At 31.9% G+C, this 20,898-nt stretch overlaps 1 protein-coding gene across 2 annotated transcripts; it reads left to right on the forward strand.

Annotated features, from left to right (window-relative positions):
* Positions 1-6,044: 6,044 nt before the first annotated feature.
* LOC149496201 (3'-5' exonuclease domain-containing protein) lies at positions 6,045-20,622 on the forward strand. 2 transcript variants are annotated; one of them, XM_089721635.1, is made up of 8 exons: positions 6,045-6,527; positions 6,725-6,856; positions 7,652-7,772; positions 9,214-9,656; positions 10,184-10,260; positions 10,352-10,487; positions 19,839-20,042; positions 20,330-20,622. In XM_089721635.1, exons 1-8 carry the CDS (start codon positions 6,147-6,149, stop codon positions 20,429-20,431), a joined length of 1,596 nt encoding a protein of 531 aa, XP_089577761.1. In that variant the 5' UTR covers positions 6,045-6,146; the 3' UTR covers positions 20,432-20,622. The 2 variants fall into 2 exon arrangements, with proteins under 2 accessions (XP_089577761.1, XP_089577762.1); XM_089721636.1 differs by having other exon boundaries at positions 6,047-6,527; positions 20,380-20,622.
* Positions 20,623-20,898: the final 276 nt, after the last annotated feature.

Raw genomic sequence — 20,898 nt, forward strand, 5'->3', positions numbered from 1 at the left:
GAAATTTATAGAGTAAATAAAAACAAAGAAATAAAATGAAAGGTGGTAAAATTCATTAATTTGATATATTTTAGAATTAATGTAAAAAATAATTAACTCGCTATAAAATCTATGAATAAATACTTTATTTATAACTAAAAGTTATATAAATCATTGATTCATCATGTTATTAATTCTCTAAAACTGTAATTAATCAATTATATTTAACATAATTTAATTTAATAAAAAATAAATTTTTAATTTTTAATAGAAAATAATAACTGTCCATATCATTAAATTCATAAATTATGTGTCATTAGAATTTATATGAATTGTTACTTAATATGTTATTAATTTTCTAACATTATATTAATTAATTATATTTAAGATGGTTTAGTTCAATCAATAAACAATCATAAATTAATTTATTTTTAAATAAATATAAAAATAAATAATTAAGGCATTACACATTTCATTAAATTGGAATCCTATGTGGCAACACCAAAGAAAAATCTACCTACTATATATATATATATATATATATATATATATATATATATATATATATATATATATATATAGATATTGATTACCTAAAGCCATTGATACATTGGATAATCAAATCAAACCAAAAACACTAATTTAAAACAAATTTAAACCAAACTAAATCAAACCAATACATTAATACATTAAATGATCAAATCAAATCATACGTTAAAGATATATTAAAGATAGGAAACAGTTGGTATTTGAGATTAAACATTTGTTACAAAACAATACATTAATACATTGAATAATTCATTATTATCAAACTTTATCATTAAAGATATATTAAACTTTATCATTAAATGATCAAATCAAACCATACGTTAAAGATATATTAAAGATAGGAAGCAGTTGGTATTTGAGATTAAACATTTGTTACAAAACAATACATTAATACATTGAATAATTCATTGTTATTAAACTTTATCATTTTTAAAAACTAATAATTAATAATAATTACTTAAAGCCATTATACATTAAATAACTAAATCAAATGAAACCAAAAGAACTAATTCAAAATAAATCCAAACCAAACTAAAAATATTAATTCTAAATAAATTCAAACCAAACCAATACATTAATACATTAAATAATCAAATTAAACCAAACCAAGTGGAAGCATAATTTGAGGAATATGCTACATGTCAAATTAAAATGACAAATAGGTATGCCACATGTCAACTTTCTAGGAAAAAATGCTTGCTTTATACATATACTAGCAGTATACCTGTGCTATGCACGGTTAAAAAAATAAAGTAAATATATATATATATATATATATATATATATATATTCTTGAATGATGTTTCTTTTATTAAGCTATTACAAAATATTATTAAGATATATCAATAGTAAAAAAAAATATATAGCCGTGATTTTTAATTATCAGAGTAAAAATTAGTAGATAAACATATGTTCAGGAGTATGGATTAAAAATGTTGAAATTTATAGAGATAAATAAAAAAAAAAAGTTAAATGAAAGGTGGTAAAATTCATTAATTTGATATATTTTAGAATTAATGTAAAAAATAATTAACTCGCTATAAAATTCATGAATAAATAATTTTTTTTATAAATAAAAATTGTATAAATCATCATGTTATTAATTCTCTAAAAATTATAATTAATCAATTATACTAAACATATTTTAATCTAATAAAAAATAATTTTTAATTTTTAATATAAAATAATAAATGTACGTATCATTAAATTCATAAGTTATGTGTCATTAAAATTTATATAAATTGTTAGTTAATATGTGAAATATCCCGAATTTTTATTTTCAAAACTTAGGAATTTTTATTAAATCAAAAATCTGAATTTTTGATAGTATGGGTTGTAAAGATCGAGCAATTCTAATTTGAGCCCAAAGTTTTACGAGTTGGGCCCAAGCCCAAATAAAATGTCGAAAATTTCGAATCGTAAATAGTTAAAGTTTTCGAGAAATAATATAAAATCCCAGCGATTAATATATATATATTTACCCTAAAAACAAATCTCCTTACTAATTATAGTTTATTTTTATTTTTATATTTTATTTTGGTTAAAGGAGGAAATGTTACGGAACTTAATTAAAATAATCAAATGAATTGAACCGGATTCAGAAATCAAATTGATTTTTCGAAAACCACACGAATAATTGGAAAACCAAGTGAAAAACCCGAGAACCAAGCAAATCGAGCCAAGACATTGAATTAGACCAAACCGGTTCGAATCGAACCGGAATGGTCTAGAAGCCCCAAGATTTTTTTTTTCTTTTCTTTTCCTTCCTTTTCTCTTTTTCCTTCTTCTGCCGGGCGCCAGCGCCATGTGCGCGACCTCCACCCCCTCCCCCTTTCCCTTTTGCCTTTCCGATCACCTGAAGCCAGCGCCATTCCCATCGCCTCCCGCTGCCGTTCCCGTGCCGCTCTCCTTTCCCCTCACCTCTGTTGCCTCAGGCTAGCACAGCAAACTAAGGAGCTGCGAGATGCAGTCTTAGGCGATCGGAACAGTCGACTCGCCGATCTTCTTTGCTATTTCCGGCGAAACCAGTCAAGGGCTGGCTGGTTACACCTTCTAACACCTCTGGCTACTCCACCGGCTACCGTCTTCCTCAACTCCGGCAGGGGGCAAATGTAGATAGCTGGAGCTGTTTCCGGTCATCCTAACCGGAAAATTCATTTTTCCGACGCTAATTGTTTAACTAGGTAATTAAATTCTAACCATTTATAATATGTTTATAGTTCCTTTAAATTTTATTTAAGGGGTATCATGAATTAAATAATATGGGTATAAGAATGTACATTTCTAGCTACTGTCTGTGTTTTGCTCAGGAATTATATAAGCATAGCTACTTAGGAATTATTATTTGAGTTTCTTGATGAAGTTGAGTGGGTTATTATGGTTAACAGTTTTGGTCTAGGAATGAGAAATCTAGCTATTATCTATACATGTTAACTTAGAATTTTTAAGAGACATTGCTAACTATAATATAATGTATAAATTTAGTATAATTCCTAAGTATAAGCATAGCATAAATTTTACAACAATTAAATTACCAATACTTGAGCTAAGGTCAGTTAGTACTCGATAATATTATTCTTTCTAAATAAACAATTTGATCATGGATTTGCTTTAATTAAAATGGAAATGGTAGAGGTATGCCAAAATGGAGGAAAATGAAGCTTTAATTGAACTATAAACTGAAGTCTTACCTATATGAATCAATTATTTAGTTTACAGCAGGTTTTGGCGAAAGAAGTTGGAAACTTTAGATGGCAGCGACCATTTCAGCTTTTCCCTTGAGTTTTTGCTTTGATATGAATTATATGTTGTTGTTAAGTTTAAATTTTGATGGGAAATGAGTTAGTTGTTTACTGTATATAAGTTTAAGTCAAGTTGAAGCTATTTCTCTTGGTGGGCAGCAGCTATTTCGGGTAACGGGTGCCCTTTTAGATATACTAACGTAGAAATATACATATATATATTGAATTTTTATTTAGGTTAGCATTGATTTTTAGTGGCTAGTTTAGAATTTAACTTATCGACGCAAGTTTTATTTATAAAGTGTACATTTATTTGATAATTAGTTAGAGGACAATTAATACAATCATTGGAACATGTTGTAGGTTATTATAATTTGTGGATTTATTTAGTGAACGTTGACATACTTGTACTGAAAGGAGGATGGGACTTAAATTGTTGATTGCCCGACGGATGGGCTGTGTACATTGATTGATAAATATATATAATATTGCGATATTTGAGCAGGTAGATAGTCCAATTTTTAGGGGAGATGCTGCCGAAATTTCGATAGAACTTAGACTAGTTTTAAGTAATGACATAATTAATAAGTTTATTTAGATTAATTCTATAACTTAATAAATATTAAATAGAGTGCTCTAATTATTTAATTATTTTCATTATTATTCATTGAATTATTCAATTATTTATTTATTTCCATTATTATAATTTATTTTATTGTTTGTTTATTCTTACTATTATTTGTTATTTATTTAATTGCACTTGAGAATGGTTGTCTAGTTGTGCATTGCATTACGTTGTCCAACTGATCAATATGTCTGCACTTAATTGCAATATTTGATTAATTGTGTTGTGTTTATGCTATGCTTTGTTTGTGTGGAGTTGGGATGAAGTGGGTCACCATGGGTTTGTGAGACTGTTTCTGTTATACGAATCCTGATTCTGATTTCTGTTATATGGATCCTGATTCTGTTTCTGTTAGCCGGGTAAATGGGAGATCGGCGCCCCCGTGTGCACCTACTGTTACCGTTACTATTAACCACAGGTTGGCTTCTTTATTGGGCGCACCGGATAATCTAGATTTGATCGCAGCCCACAGGGTGGCCTCCTGTTGTGAGCGCCTGATGATCTAGATTTGATGGAGACGACCGGGTTGCCTCCTGTTGATATGAAAAAGAAAAGAGAGGATAGAAAAACAATGAGAGGGCTGATCAAGTGAGGATTAGACCAGTCTGCCAGTATGGGGGATCGGCTCCCTGGTGCACATGTGAGAGGATGAGCCATGTGGGAGGACGGCTCATCGGGGGTTCGGTGACTCCACTGACTAATTTCCACGTGATGTGATTATATGAAGATGTTAATGATTGTGAGTGCTGGTGACATGTCATTTGTGTGACTGGCTGCGTGAGCATATAACTAGTCGGATGACTAGATTGATATATTTACACATATGTGTGAATGTGTGTGTTGTGCAATAATAGTTACTCCGTAGAAAGCTCACATATCTTGTTTAATTTTTCAGGAAGTAAGTTTCTCTTTAATTCGGTTAAGCTATGTTCCTTCGTCGCAGAGCTAGAAAGAAAATTTTTCCTAGACCAATAAATTTTTTGCTATGTATCTAGATGTATAAAAATCTATGTATATCTATTAGTTAGTGACTCCGCAGTTGTAGAATTTGCGTACAATTAGTCGTGTATTAACATAGACGATATAATTATGTGAGCCCATATTAAAAATGTGATGTACTATTAATTGGGTCTGAACCGTGGAATGTTGTAGCTGATAAATTTGGGCCGAGATTTAATAAAAAGGATTGAGGTTTATTTTTTTTATAATATGGGTTGAATGTTTAAAATTATATTGAGATAGTAAATTTTTAGTGTTTCAGGCTTACTATGGGCCTTGGGGGCCTTAAGCTTACCTGGGCCTTGGGGGCCTTAAGCTTACCTGGGCCCTAGTGCCGGTCCGACCCATGGAAATGGGTCGTGACAATATGTTATTAATTTTCTAACATTATATTAATCAATTACATTTAAGACAATTTAATTCAATCAGTATATCATAAATTAATTTATTTTTAAATAAATATAAAAATAAACAATTAAGGGATTACACATGTCATTAAATTGGAATCCTACGTGGCAACACCAGGGAAAAATCTGCCTATATATATATATATATATATATATTGATATTGATTACTTAAAGCCATTAATACATTAAATAACCAAATCAAATCAAACCAAAAACACTAATTCAAAATGAATTCAAACCAAACTATTACATTTATATTTCAAATAATCAAATCAAACCAAATCAAAAACACTAACTCAAAATAAATCTAAACCGAACCAATATGTTAATACATTGGATAATCAAATCAAACCAAACCAAAAGCACTAATTCAAACAAATCACATCAAACTATTACATTAATACATTAAATAATCAAATCAAACTATACATTAGAGATACATTAAAGATAGGACACAGTTAGTATTTGAGAGTAAATGTTTATTATAAAGCAATACATTAATAAACCAAACCAATACATTAATACATTAAATAATCAAATCAAATCATGCCAAGTAAAATTCTAATTAGAGAAATATGTCACATGTCAAAATATGTCACATGTCAAATGAAAATGACAAAAGGATATGCCACGTGTTAACTTTCTAAGGAAAAAATGCTTGCTTTATATATATATATATATATATATATTTATTTATTTATTTATTTATTTATTTATCGATCTTGATTTTTGTTAAACAGAAAAAAAATGGCAGCAACGTCGGTTTGCTTCAACTTCAAAAGCCCACAAGACAAGTCTTTCTTTTTCCTGGTGCGGAACCAATCTGGACCTTCTTTTGCTTTCCTATGGATCCTCCAAATCAAAAGCCTCTGAAAATCCACCTAGTCTCATCAGCCGACTCGCCCGAGTTTACTCACCTGACCTGGGCTCTGACCCGTTCCACAATCATCGGACTAGACGCCGAGTGGAAACCCATTCGGACCAAACAATCCGCTTTCCCCAATGTCTCCCTTCTCCAACTCGCTTGCCAACTCGGCTGGCACTCGGACCAGTCACCGGTTTTCTTGCTTGACCTTTCCTCAATTACTTTATCTTTAATATGGGATTTGTTGAAAGAGGTGTTTATCTCTCCAGATATATTGAAATTAGGTTTTAGATTTAAGCAAGATTTAGTTTTCTTGTCTTCAACTTTCTGCTCTCAAGGCTGTGATCCCGGGTTCGATATGGTAAGTGGGAATTTTCCATCACAAGCTGTTTGGTAACCGAGAAAACTTTTCTGTTTCATTGACTCAATATCTCATTGCAATTTTTGAAGACAATGCCTTCTCTTCAGAATGTTCAGTAGTGATTGTAACCACAGGTTTTATTTTTATTTTTCTTATAGAATTGATTATTTATTGTATTTTTGGATGCTAACAATCAGGTGGAACCCTATTTGGATATTACCAGCATATACCATTTTTTACAACACAAGCAATGGGGAAAAAAGATACCAAAGGAAACCAAGAGTTTGGCAACCATCTGCAATGAACTACTGGGAATTTCTCTTTCAAAGGTTTAACCTTAATCCCTAAGTTTAAACTTGAATATATATGTACTTGTGAATTTAGGCTGCTGCATAATATTGGCTATTGCACCTGCTTATTCCACTATCTTATTAGGATATTTTTTTTTTTACCAGCTTTGATGTTTTTATTTTTACCTTCAAGCTTTCACCAATTTAGCTGCATCTAAGGGCAAAATTTCTATATGTAATTTATGAAACCCCTTTGAGTATATAATTAAAATTTAAAAATAAATAATTATTAACTCACTGGTGCTCAAAATTGTATAAAGCAAGAAATATTCTGTATGAATGGGAAAATCATTCAAGTCTTCAACATCAAAGCTGGTAAAGCTTGACGATATAATTTTTTTCCCATTGGTTGCAAATAGAAATCCTACTTCCTCTGGCACTACCTACATGTTGGGATACACGTTTCTTTTTCCTGAGAAATAAATTCACTTTCAACAATGACTCAGGCAGCAATTTTAGACTTTGAAACGAAATTTGATTCTCAATATATATGTTTATATAAAATACAATAGATGATTGTTAATGGAAGTACAACCGCAAGGTTAATATGCAATGCATAGATAAATGAGTTCAATAGAATACCTTTGTATGAAATTTGATTTTGCATTTTTTAAGTTAATAAAATTGTGTTTCTTTGAATTTCTTAATCCATTCTTGAATTTTAACTCAGTATCTTGTAGGATTGGCTTGTTGGATTCTGTAGTTCTTGTAGGAATTAGTTGCATTTACTGCACTTTATAATGGTGAGTTGTTTGTATAATCTGTCTTCCTTAGGAACTTCAATGTAGTGATTGGTCACATCGTCCTCTTACCGAAGAGCAAAAACTATATGCAGCAATTGATGCGCACTGCTTGCTTGAAATATTTAATGTCTTCCGGGCCAATGTTCTTAAAGGTTTGTGGTGCTTGAAAATTTTGTACCTGAAACTTACAATTTGCAGAACTAATTTAAATTCATGATTTCAGATAAAAAGGATCAGTATGTTGGAGAGTATCGTATTATGCGGTGAATCCTACATTGTTAGCTCTAGATACGGTTAGATGTGGGAAAAGTTTACAAAAATTTCCGTGGTTTAGTCCAATATATGCCCTTACTATTCTAAGATTAGTTTCTGTGGTCTCTAAAGTTTGTTAAAAGCTCTGCATTTTTGGTCCTTGATGCAGATGACTGTTTTCTTCACTATGGTTTTAGTTCTTGGATTTTAAATTTGATAACACGGACCTTGAAGTTTTAAAATTTGTTGCGCTTTACTTTGATATGTTATATTATGACATAATTTATTCCCTCAGAGCTGATGGTAATAGGACTGAAAGTGCCTAATTTTGAAATAGTAAGGATAGAAACATATATTAGGCTGAACCTCTGAAGCTTTTGGAAGTGTACATGGTCTTCCCATTATGTTGCAAGGAGGATGTTTTCATAATTTCTGACCTCTATCTCACAATAGAGCAACAAAACCATTTTACCAGGTCGTCTTGCTCTAGTTTTAGTATGCTATCTGGTTGCTTATCATTGATTGGTACTTCAGGACATGCTTCTTAGAATAATATTTTACTAGTAGAATAGCTTGTTTCTATTGTATCAATTATGCAGCCATAGCAGGGTTAATTGTGATATCATTTGTCTTAAAACAATCCGATTCATGATTCTAGAAAAACTGTTTAATTAGCAGCTTATTGTAACTTGCGCTTCTCATATTTGATATAATATTTCAAAAAACTTACCAGATGCTAACCCAAGCCCTTGTAAACTTTCGGGAGAAAGCTCTGTTGAATCTCCCAATTGATTTATGATCTGATTAGGTGAATGTTTTGTAATGCTCATTAAGTAAGATAGTACATTGTTTTGGTATGCTAAATAATGTCACTAATATTTTGAAGTTAGTAAACAGATGTTAAACTTTAAAAGTTAACCTGTGTTGTTGCTAGAAATGCTTCTATAGCCATCCATGTCTTTTGCAGCCAATGGACATCTCTGGCTAAAGGATTAGCTTAGCCTTCTGGACATACACATTGTGAAATACCCATGTGGCCAATGTTCACTTACATTTATATTATGTACATACGAAAGGCGGTTGATTCGGAGGAAAATAACAGTAGTAGGTGAACACTAGCTTGAAGTGATAATTAATTGATATGTTATCAGATGCAATGTTCATAGATAGATTGTAGGTAGGTATGCCACATAATATAATCTATTCTATTTTAGTTGATGCTGTTATGTGTGGCTGTAATAGGTAAAATTGAATTTTGAATACTCCTGTTAAATTATCAAGACCTGTTGGTCTAAGTTTTGTTTGAGATAAATGTAAAACTCTCTTTTATTTTAATTGCAGAGAGATCTTATAACAATGTGATGGAACTCCATTCTTCTAGTCTTAATCTTGGCTTGAAAGAAATCTTCCGAAAACATGATAATGGTGACATACTCACTAGGACAAAGTTCTCTGAAGCTTTGACTATACTTCAAGCTACCGTTTCTTCTGAAGACTCCTGCCGAATAGCCAAACGAGAGGGAATAATTTCCATCGCCTCATCCAGAAGTACTATGCCTATGGATGAACTTATCTTGAATATAGTAAGAAAATATGGTGAAAAGATCTTGTTGAAAGAATCCGATAGAAAACCAAAATCCTCCAAAAAGAAAGAGAAGAAAAGGTCCTCAGTTGCAATCGGCAGAGAAAAGCAATTAGATAACGTTGGTGACTGGCAAGGGCCCCCACCTTGGGTTTTGTCCTTAGGTGGTGACGGATGCCCCAAGTTCCTATGTGATGTTATGGTGAGATCATGTTCCTATTTATTTGTGCTTTCTATGTTCTTTTCCAAACCTCTGAAAATGTTGCATTAACTGTCTATTTCTCATACTTGTATTGTTTCACTTCCCGAGCCGTCATATGATGCATAAATCACCCAACAAAAAGAGGGTTGTGGTGCATAATAGAACAAACAATGACGAGCTAAGAGTATCCCCATTCCTATAATATTATTGTTTTATGCAATATAATGTTAATAGGGTTTATGTGGATGTAAGTTTCCACTGCTGATCATGTAGGATTTGATTAAATGCGATTGAGATGGGTGTTAAGGTTTAATTATCAATAAAAAAGAGGTAAAAGTAACCTACAATAAAATTTTCCTTCTTATTCTTCTCCATGTCGATTGTTCAATATATATATATATATATATATATATATATATATATATATATATATATATATATATTGTGTTTTTACTTTCACTTAATGTCAGTCTGTAGAAGTTTTTTATGATGGAAGGAAATGAGAGGTTGGGAAATTATTTACTCAGGTTGAAGGCTTGGCAAAACATTTACGATGTGTTGGGATAGATGCTGCAATTCCATATTCAAAAAAGCCACAATCCAGGTATTCTGAAGGATATGCCATATAAATTGATCAAGTCTCTGGATATCTTTTTGCCTTGAGATGTGAATCTTAATTCCTTTCTGTTATTCAGAGAATTAATCGATCAAGCAATCAAAGAACAGAGAGTTCTTTTGACACGGGATGCCAAGCTATTGAGATACCAATACTTGACAAGTAATCAAATATACCGAGTGAAGAGTCTACTAAAAAATGATCAACTTCTCGAGGTATATTTATCTAATTACTACTGCTAATGAAATGAGCCAAGTTGAGTGGTGTGGTATTTAAATTAGGTTCCTTTAAATTTTCAAATATGGCTCCAGTTCAACCTTGTGCTCAAAGAAATTTTAAAATTACTTTGCTATCTTTAACTGTCAAAAAAAAAAAAAAAAAAAAAAAAAAAAAAAAAAAAAAAAAAAAAAAAAAAAAAAAAAAAACAAAAAGAAAAAAGGTGAGTTATTATTAAGTCCTTTCATTATAGTAAAATACACTACTAAGGATCTTTGTTTTCAAAAACTAAATTTAGTAGCACCTCTATTTTAACTTTGTGTAATTACCTGGTTCTCTGTTAAATTATTCTTGTTTTCATAGTTAACCTTGATTCTTCAACTATACACATAATTGCAAGTTCAACTACTGGAGTTTCAAAGTTTCCTGAAACAAAAGCATATAAATTCACATATTCATCACATATTCACTAGATGATATAAAGTAATTACATAGAAATAATGCATTAATGTCTAAAGAATGTAAAACCCAAAGTTAAACCAATCTAAAATAAGATGAAGTAAATTATTTATGTACACACACACAGACACACACACAAGTTGACGGATAAAGAAACTTTTTTTTTTTTAACATTAAAATAGACATTTTTCTTTTTTGAAAAAAGAAAAACAGAAGTTGATTTTTAAACATGTTTGTTTGTGTTTGAATGCATTGTGTTATGTAAGATACTTTCCCCTATCTTACTCCAAATTCAAATTGGAGATTTTATTTTTACATTTTTATAATTTTTTTCGCCTTTTGGCTATGAATATTTGTAATAGATTGAGTTCGATTTGATTGTATGGAGTGAAAAAGAGAGAAAATTAGGTATAGCGACAGGTCCAATTCACAAATGGTAGAAAAAAAGAAAATTAGCAATTATGTTAAGGTCTGGCTTATTATAAATGAACTCTACAGAATTTTATAGAATTCGTTCATATTTAGTATAAATGAAATTCATTTGAAATTTCATATTTTTAATTCTGTGAAATAGATTATGCTTTGACAAAACTTTTACCAAAGTCTAAACTTGAAAGGATATAAGCTGCTAAAGTTAATAAATTCAAAGTAAAAGTTGAGCAAGTTACATGGTTAGAATGAACTCTAGGGTTGATCCAAACATGGAAATTCTATATATTAAGAATGAACTTTGTCATTGATCCAAATATGAAACTTTGTTTACAAATAATTTATTCTTAGTGAAATCATTTGCAAATGAAATGAATTCCACGTGAACTTATTCCAGACATTAAACTCCATTGGGCATAAATGAATTCAAAGTGTAGAATTCATTTGTAGATAAGTTTTTCATGTTTATTGTGTTATAACTTACAACAATATATTTCAAAACATAATTCAAAGATAAATTTAAAACTAAAAATATATTTGCCTTTATTTCCTAAATTACCCTTAACATAATAACTTTATCAAAACAAATAATAAAATACAATTATATTTATGTTATACACTATAGTGATTTTATTTTTGGGTTTTTCATAATATACAAATAATTGTTCGCAATTATATGTTCAAATATAAACAAACGTATAAACCTCAAGGCATAAAAAAAACATATAAAAATCATTTAAACTCTATCTTGAAGCTAAAGAGATGATCCTGTTGAGAGGAGAAAAAAAAATTGTAAAAAACATAATTAAAAAAGAAGAATAAGTGAGGGTATTCTCAAAATTTGGATTGTTTAGTTTTGTGGTTGGAAATTTTACCGATTTTGATAGAATTTGTGCTAATTATATCCAATCATGTAGAACTGAAATAGTAGAACTCAAGTCTTTGATTTTTCAATCCCAAAGGCAAAAATTTAGGTACAAATGAATTCCACAAAATTTATGGGATTTGTTTGTTCCAAACATGGGGTAGGTAAGGGTAAAATCGATAATTCAAGGTATTTAATGGAAATTCTAACAAAAGGACTGATAGTTAGATAAAGTTAAAATTATAGGGCTAATAAATTATTTTTTCAAAATTAGAGTCTTGACAAATGTATTTTACTATCATATTCACTAAAAAAAACATGAACTTAACCATTAAAGAAAGGGCTTAATTACTCAAAGGAATACCTATATTGTCGGGTGAACTTTTCAATTTTTTTCTATTTTTATTATCTGGATGGAAAAAAAAGTACAATCAAGTATTTGAATCATGAAAATATTTATCAAGTTTCTGATGCTAAACCTTGCATGCAATGTGCAACTTATTGAATTTGAAATCACTATTATATGCCATCATTCAAACTAAATTCCCTTTTATTAGCCTATGTTTGGAACCAAAATAAGTATTAACAAAATTTTCTGTGTACATTTTACACAGAATCCACTAATTCATAGGATCTGTTTGCTTCACTAGGAAATGGATAGAAGAAAATATAACAGAAGAAGTTCAAATGTGTAATTAGTAAGATGAACTTGAAATTGAAGTGTAATATTTAATTTTAAAAGATAAAAAACCAAAAAAAAAAAAAAAAAAAAGAAAAGAAAAGAAAAGAAAAGAAAAAGAGATCTGATTGAACTATACTCATGGATTAGCATTAGCAGCCATAATGGAGATAGACAAAAATTAGAGAGGTAGTGGTGGTGTGGATAGATGGCCACTCGTTGCAGATAATGCATGTACGAGTGAGTAGGGATGAGCATTCGGTTAACCAAACTGCATCATCTATTTTGGGTGCGAAATCGGAACCGAAATCAAATGGTAATTGATTTCTTTAAAATCTGACTGAACCAAATGGAAATGAGTATGTTCGGTTCGGTTTTAGGGCAGACCCAGATATTGCTTAGTCCCTATGAGTGACTAAGTATATATATATATATCATTTCTGTATTACTTTAGATACGGCCTTGGAGGTGGTGCAAAGCTTGGAGCTTCAAGGAATAGATGACTGGACTTCAATTAGCAAACACCGGTGCATTGTAACACATAGTTGAAGAACCCAAAGAACTAAAATCCCTAGCTAGCTATTGATTTTGTTTAAGTGATGGGGTATAGTAGTCATTTCAAATTCTCCGAGTCGCCTGCATCACTTATACGAACTACTATGGTGATAAGGATCCGGGATCGGGAATCAAAGGAATGGGATATAAGTTCGCCTCTATGGCACCCCACGTTTATAAGGAAACGGAAACACCAATAATCGAGGTTAAAACGCTCTATGGCACCCCACGTTTATAAGGAAACGATAACACCAATAATCGAGCAAAGAACAAGATAAACGCCACAACGAGTTGATAAGTTTACCTTAATTCTTGATGCAATTAGAGGATAGCAAATTCTCACAATCTCTCTAATCAAGAAGAACATGCAAGAGCATGAACAATCTGTCTTTGATTCAAATTATGCCAAAAATCCCGTTTTACATCTTAAGGAGGCTATTTATATGCCTTAAACAAACATAACCCTAAAGAAGAGCATCTAACTAGGCTGCCCTAGGGCCAAAACACATGGGCTTAACTCTAAAACACAAAATAAAGTCATTTCCAGCCCAAAACAAACAACTAGATATTGGGCAGATTGCATGCATCATAAAACCAACCCAAAACAACTTAAATAAACACTATGAGCCCATATTCCTTACATATTAATTAGACCAAAACAAGCAACAAGGGATAAGAACACATCCAAGCCCATTAGGAAGCACCAATGGATCCATATCATTCTCCCTTTCCTCAAAAAGATTCGTCCTCGAATCTTAGTTAAAAGTTGAGGAATCCTTTTGCTTGCTAGGATCAGTCCGCTTCTCCTTAGAATCCATGCCCTTTTCTTTACTCTTTTTCTCCTTTTTAGACCGTATTGAACTCCATTGTTTGCTACAACCTGAATATGCCTTTGCAACACCTTTGTCTCTATTGGATTGCTTCTATTGACTGGTTGATTTGGAATGGTGGAGCCAAGAATGAAATCGATTTGATGTTCTATCCCTCTCAAAGGTGGCAATCCACTAGGCAACTCTTCAAGAAAGACATCAGTGAACTCCTCTTTCTCTCTCTCAAGCAACTTTTTCTGATCAATATTCACTTCTGGAGGTGTCAATGGTGCAAGAACCACCTTTTCACCCTCACATGAAGATTGGGCAATCTCTTCTGGAACCACATGTTCAAATTCCTGCAAAGGATCCATAAACACACTTGGCAAAGATGGGTTAGGATCATTGATGGTTAAACAAACTTCTTTGCACAAAGGTACAAATATAGGTTGAATTTGTTTTTCCTTTTCTTCTCCCTCTTTCTTTTTATTTGTACTCAGTATATTTTCACTCATTTTATTTTTACACTCTTTTTCTTTATTTACAGCCTCAAGTGTCATCCTTTTCTCTTCACATTGGTCTTTATACTCTTCTTCTGAGGAAAATGATCTTGGATCGGTCATCCACCCATCCTTTGTGAATGAATACCTATTGACATAATCCACATTTTTCCTTCCTTGCACCCTTCCTAACTTATTGTTCAAATCCCTAAAGTAATGATTAGGATTATCGACCTTCTTCTCTTCATGAGTTTGAAATCTATTTGGTGTAGTACTAGGTCGAACTCTTGTTGTATTAGAGCGTTGGGCAGCTTTAATCTCTTGCAACTCCTTTCTCATATCTTGGACAGAATTGTTGAAGGTTCTAAACTGTCCTAGAATTGACTCCATTACAAGTTTCAATTGGGGATCCTCCATTTGACTTCCCTCCCTACTATTATCTCCAAATGTGCCTGCACTCATGGTTAGTGTTCAAAATAGAAATCACAAAAACATTTGAGTCAGTGATAAAGCACTCCCTCACGTGTTTACACTCTTTAATCACTCCATGCAAATCTCCAATTGTACTTCAGAATTTCAGACCAACCAATCAATCTCAAAGCACGTTTAGAACACAAGGAAAATAAACCTTAACAAAAGAAACGTAAGCACAATTCTAGAAAGAAAACTCAAACAAAATGAATGGTAGCACAAGAACAAAACAATGTACTACTTGATTATTAATTAGAGTGTTGGAACAAACAAATACACCCTAACAATATAAATGAAGCAAAGATAGCACACAAACAAGCAATAGAAACTAGAATTTAAAAAATAATTTCTGGATATAATGTATGAATTTAGTTCACTACAAAGCAAACCAAATATGGACCTAATTAATTCTACCCAATCAAAGCAAGCAAATAAAGAAAACCCAAAAAAAAAAAAATTTTTTTTTAAAGGTACTGTAGCACGGATGCTTCTGAGTTCCTTAGCAAGTTACTGTAGCAGGCGTGCATGACTTGTATCCTCACTTAACCCACAAATGTGACCCAATTTAGGTAGGGTAAGGCCTTAACAAGGTATAAGTGGATGGTTTGTGTCTCCCAATTTCAATTTAGGTAGGTAATGACTTAATATTTAGGTTGTCCAACAATGACTTTTGTGTTTTCTCAAGATAAGATCCCAAATCAAGTCAAAATATGATATCCTTCAATTGAATGTAAGGTAGACTATCAATAAATTCCCAAATCAAGTCAAAATGCCTTTAGGTTGTCCAGTAATTGTGTCTTCCAATTTCAATCTAGGTAGATATTGACTTAGTATGTAGGTTGTCCAACAATTTTGTGTCTACCAATTCAACTTAAGTAGGTAATGACCTTAACAATTTCTGACTTATCTTTCTTTAATAATGACCTTTTTTTTTTTTTTGTGTTGTAAGATCTAATTAATAAGATCTAAGGCTGCAATGTCTGGATCTTTTTTTTTTTTTTTTTTTTTTATCAAGAAACAAGCAAACAACAAGAATAATCAAAGATAGATCTTGAATTAGTCAAAAGGGTAACTAGAAAATGATGCAAACAATAAGAAGATACAAAGAGAAAACTAGATTCAAGAAGATTTAAAGAGAAATTATCTAAATCCGACAAGATCTAAAGAGAAATTGTCTAGATCCAACAAGATCTAAAGAGATAATGTCTAGATCCAACAAGATCTAAAGAGATAATGTGTAGATCTCAGAATGAAAAGAAAACACAAAGATAAACAACAATGAATCCAACAACAAGAAAACTCAAATTCCTAACTAAGATAACAGAACTTACCCCAAAACTTTGATTTGGCTCTGATACCAAATGATAAGGATCCGGGATCGGGAATCAAAGGAATGTGATATAAGTTCGCCTCTATGGCACCCCACGTTTATAAGGAAACGGAAACACCAATAATCGAGATTAAAACGCTCTATGGCACCCCACGTTTATAAGGAAACGGTAACACCAATAATCGAGCAAAGAACAAGATAAACGCCACAACGAGTTGATAAGTTTACCTTAATTCTTGATGCAATTAGAGGATAGCAAATTCTCACAATCTCTCTAATCAAGAAGAACATGCAAGAGCATGAACAATCTGTCTTTGATTCAAATTATGCCAAAAATCCCGTTTTACATCTTAAGGAGGCTATTTATATGCCTTAAACAAACATAACCCTAAAGAAGAGCATCTAACTAGGCTGCCCTAGGGCCAAAACACATGGGCTTAACTCTAAAACACAAAATAAAGTCATTTCCAGCCCAAAACAAACAACTAGATATTGGGCAGGTTGCATGCATCATAAAACCAACCCAAAACAATTTAAATAAACACTATGAGCCCATATCCCTTACATATTAATTAGACCAAAACAAGCAACAAGGGATAAGAACACATCCAAGCCCATTAGGAAGCACCAATGGATCCATATCATATGGTATCAAACTTATGAGTCACATAATGAAGCTTTGGGAATAAGTAATAGAACAAAGGTTCAGGGACGTTACAAAGATGTCAGAGGACCAATTTGGCTTTATGCCTGAACAATCTACAAGAAAAGTCATTTTCCTACTAAGAAGATTGCTAGACATTTATGGGGTAAAAAAGGATCTATAGATGTTGTTCATTGACCCACAGAAAATATATGACAGGATGCCAAGAAAAGTACTCTAGTGGGTATTACAGAAAAAAAGATTTCATGTCAAGTATATAAATGCTATTAGGGATATGTGTAGAGGTGCTATCACAAATGTGAGAACTATGTGAAGGGATAGAGTAGTTCTTCATAACTGTAGGGTTGAGTCAAGGATCTGTTTTAAACCCATATTTATTTACCCTAATTATGGATGAGCTCACTAGTAGTGTACAAGATGATGTCCCATGGCATTTTTTATTTGTAGATGTTTGTCTTAATCGATGAAGCTGGCGAGGGAATAAACTAAAAGTTGGAATTATGGAGGAGCATTCTTGAGAGCTAGGGTTTTAGACTAAGTAGATGGAAGACAAAATACGTGCATTGAGAGTTTGGCTTTAATAAAAAGAATGGAAGTGATATGATAGATGAAGATGTAAAATTCATATAATTGAAATTGGATGGATGTAGTGAAGGATTGCTACATGTGTGCTATATAATAAGAAGATATCTAACTAAGTGAAAGGCAAGTTCTATGGGATGATAGTGAGACCTCCAATGTTATATTGGAATGAATATTGGGTACCAAATACCTAAACATGTTCACAAGATGAATGTTGTGGAAATGTGGACGTTAAGATGAATGTTTGATCACACAGGATCGGATAAGATTAGAAATCCAATAAGAAGTGCAAGCAACATAAGTACAGGATAAAATGAGAGAAGGGCGTCTAAGGTGGTTTGGTCATCTTGTATGTAAACTCGCATGTGCCCTGGTTCGTAGGTGTGATAAAATTGTGGGGGTTGGGGGGGGGGGGGTGGGGGTACTAAATGGAGAAAAGGTAGACTTAGGATCACATGAAGGGAAGTTGTTGCGAAAGATTTTTGTGCTCTTAACATTAATGTGGATTTAGCTATGAACATAGCAGAATGGAGAAAAAAAAAAAAGCCTTTCAAAAGCAAACAGGAGCAAACAGTAACCTGAAAACGCCAAATTGACAAAAAACTGAGAACGCTCCTACCAAAACTTCGCCGGATCGGAAAAACAACCACCTGAGTAGATTGCTGAAGTTGAAACGAAGCCAGAGAACTATTTCCGATCGCCGGAAATAGCCGGACGGGCTGCCACGCGCCGGCGCGTGGTACTGTAGCAGAAACACAAAAGCGGCGCGTGGGGCCCACGCGCAGGGAATCCGGTGACCGGATTTGGAGGGAACGCCGATCGGCAGCTGGGGAACCTTCTGAGGTAGGTGGTGAGACAAAACGGTGACCCTAGAACTGTCACCGAGACCGACAGCCGCTGGACAGCCGCTGGAATTTCAACGCAAACGGGAAAGAAAAGGTTTAACGAGCCAAAGGCTCTGATACCATGTAGATTTAATGTGGGAAAATATTTTTCTGTATTTGATTCATCAATAGGGACACATATATATACACATACAAGATACTATAAACCTATTAAGAATCTAACTCCTAATAGAGTTCTATTTACAACTCCTAATAGAGTTCTATTTACAACTAATCCTTAACAGCAATTAGTTTAAAAAATTAAAGCTTAGTTTTTGTTGTTGTTGCATGTGCATTACTTGCTTTATTTTATTTTTTTTCTCATTAATGCAACCTTAACAAGGTTTTTGGGTACAAGTGGGCCCTTCCCGTCCTAGGAATCATCTTGTCCAGCCAAATATCTTTATGGTTCAGATTTTGGGGCTAAACAATGCGCTTTAAACGTACCTTGTTGAGCTGATAGGGTTTGAAATCGTTGCTGAATCTTTTTCATTTAGAAAAAAAAAGGAACATCCATTTGAACAAATTGTGGTTTAAATTGATAGGAAAAGTGGATACTAATATTGAAATCAATTTATTAGATCTAGTATTTTCTTAAAAAAAGATAAAAGTTTATGTTACAATGAAAAATATGCTAAAGGTTAGGATTTTTTAACTAATTAAGTCCAAAGTAATCATATACATTTTCAAGATAATGAAATAATGATTGACTAATGAGTTTTTTTTTTTCCTTTAATAAATAGTAACAATTTCTTTTTTGAAATATTCATTTGATGGTCCATCAAATATGCCATGAATATATTTTTTTTCATAATATCTTTTGAAGTTAGTATATAAATATAAATTCTAGCAATTAAGAATTATTCAGAATTGAACTATTCAAACTCATTTAACTAGTTAAATTTAATTCTTCTTTGAACTGATTTCAATATTAATTTTGATTCAAGTTTGGTTGGTTAGTAAATAAATGAGTACTTAAACGAGTGAAATTTGGACAGGGCATGCTAAGCTTGATATATATTTTTTATTTCCTTGTGCAATCTCATATTAGGAATGACATTTATCTTGTGTATGCTTGGAGAGAGAACCATTTTTAGACCACTTAATTTTTTAATTTTTGCAGATAATTGAAGCTTTCCAATTAACAATTAGCGAGGATCAACTAATGTCAAGGTGTACCAAATGCAATGGGATATTTATTCAAAAGCCACTAACAACAGAAGAAGCAGTTGAGGCTGCAAAAGGGTTTCAGAAAATTCCCGACTGCTTGTTCAACAAAAATTTAGAGTTCTGGCAGTGTATGGATTGCAACCAACTTTATTGGGAGGTAATGCTTATCAACTCAGGTCTTGATTTATTTTCCCCTTAGAATTTTTAACCTTTTAATGATGATAAATCAAAATGGACGTATACAAAATTGCATCATTTCAAGGATCCTTTTGTTAGTATCTAGGAAAGTTGTTGGGTTATGCATCTAGTATTATTCTGCTGTGGTGTAAAGCCAACCTGAGAGCAGACATGGCTCTTAGTTAAAGTATCGTTTCAGAGAAGTGTGCAACATAGATGTATTTCTAAGCTACTAGTGAAATGGTGTTTTATTTTCTTGTTTACTAGGTCAAGGATTGCACTTTGTGTAATTTTGTAAACATCCACTTTGTTTACAGGGAACCCAATACCAGAATGCAGTTCAAAAGTTCATCGACATCTGCAAGTTGAACGACTAACTTGGAAGATTATGATTCATGTTCTGCAAATGTACAACAATTGTAAGAGCGGTTCCTATTTTGTGAGCAAAATGTGTTTGTTGTCTCAAACATGTGTTGGATGTTGTTTGTATTTATTGATTTTTACATGTTGCGACTAAATGTAATTTAATTTTTATGTATAATTTTTTTATTATAAATTTTAATCTTATGAACGGTTTAAATTTTAAGGAAATAATATATTTATAATAATAAAATGTTATTATAATTTGACAATCAAATTTCATGAAAATAAAATTATTTATAAATCAATTTATTTCTTATATTGTTTGCTTGAGTGACATGTTTTTCAAAATTGCATCAAAAAGTGTTTTACACCTCAAATTTTAGTTAATAGTATTATTGAGTTATTGTGAATTAATGGATAGCGAAGAGGTCGGTTTAACTAGGTCATATGGGTGCCTAATACCTTTTCAATAT

This window comes from Jatropha curcas, chromosome 5, assembly GCF_041381405.1.
Source record: "Jatropha curcas cultivar XTBG-Jc1 chromosome 5, XTBG_Jcur_1.0, whole genome shotgun sequence".
Classification (NCBI taxonomy): Eukaryota; Viridiplantae; Streptophyta; class Magnoliopsida; order Malpighiales; family Euphorbiaceae; genus Jatropha; species Jatropha curcas.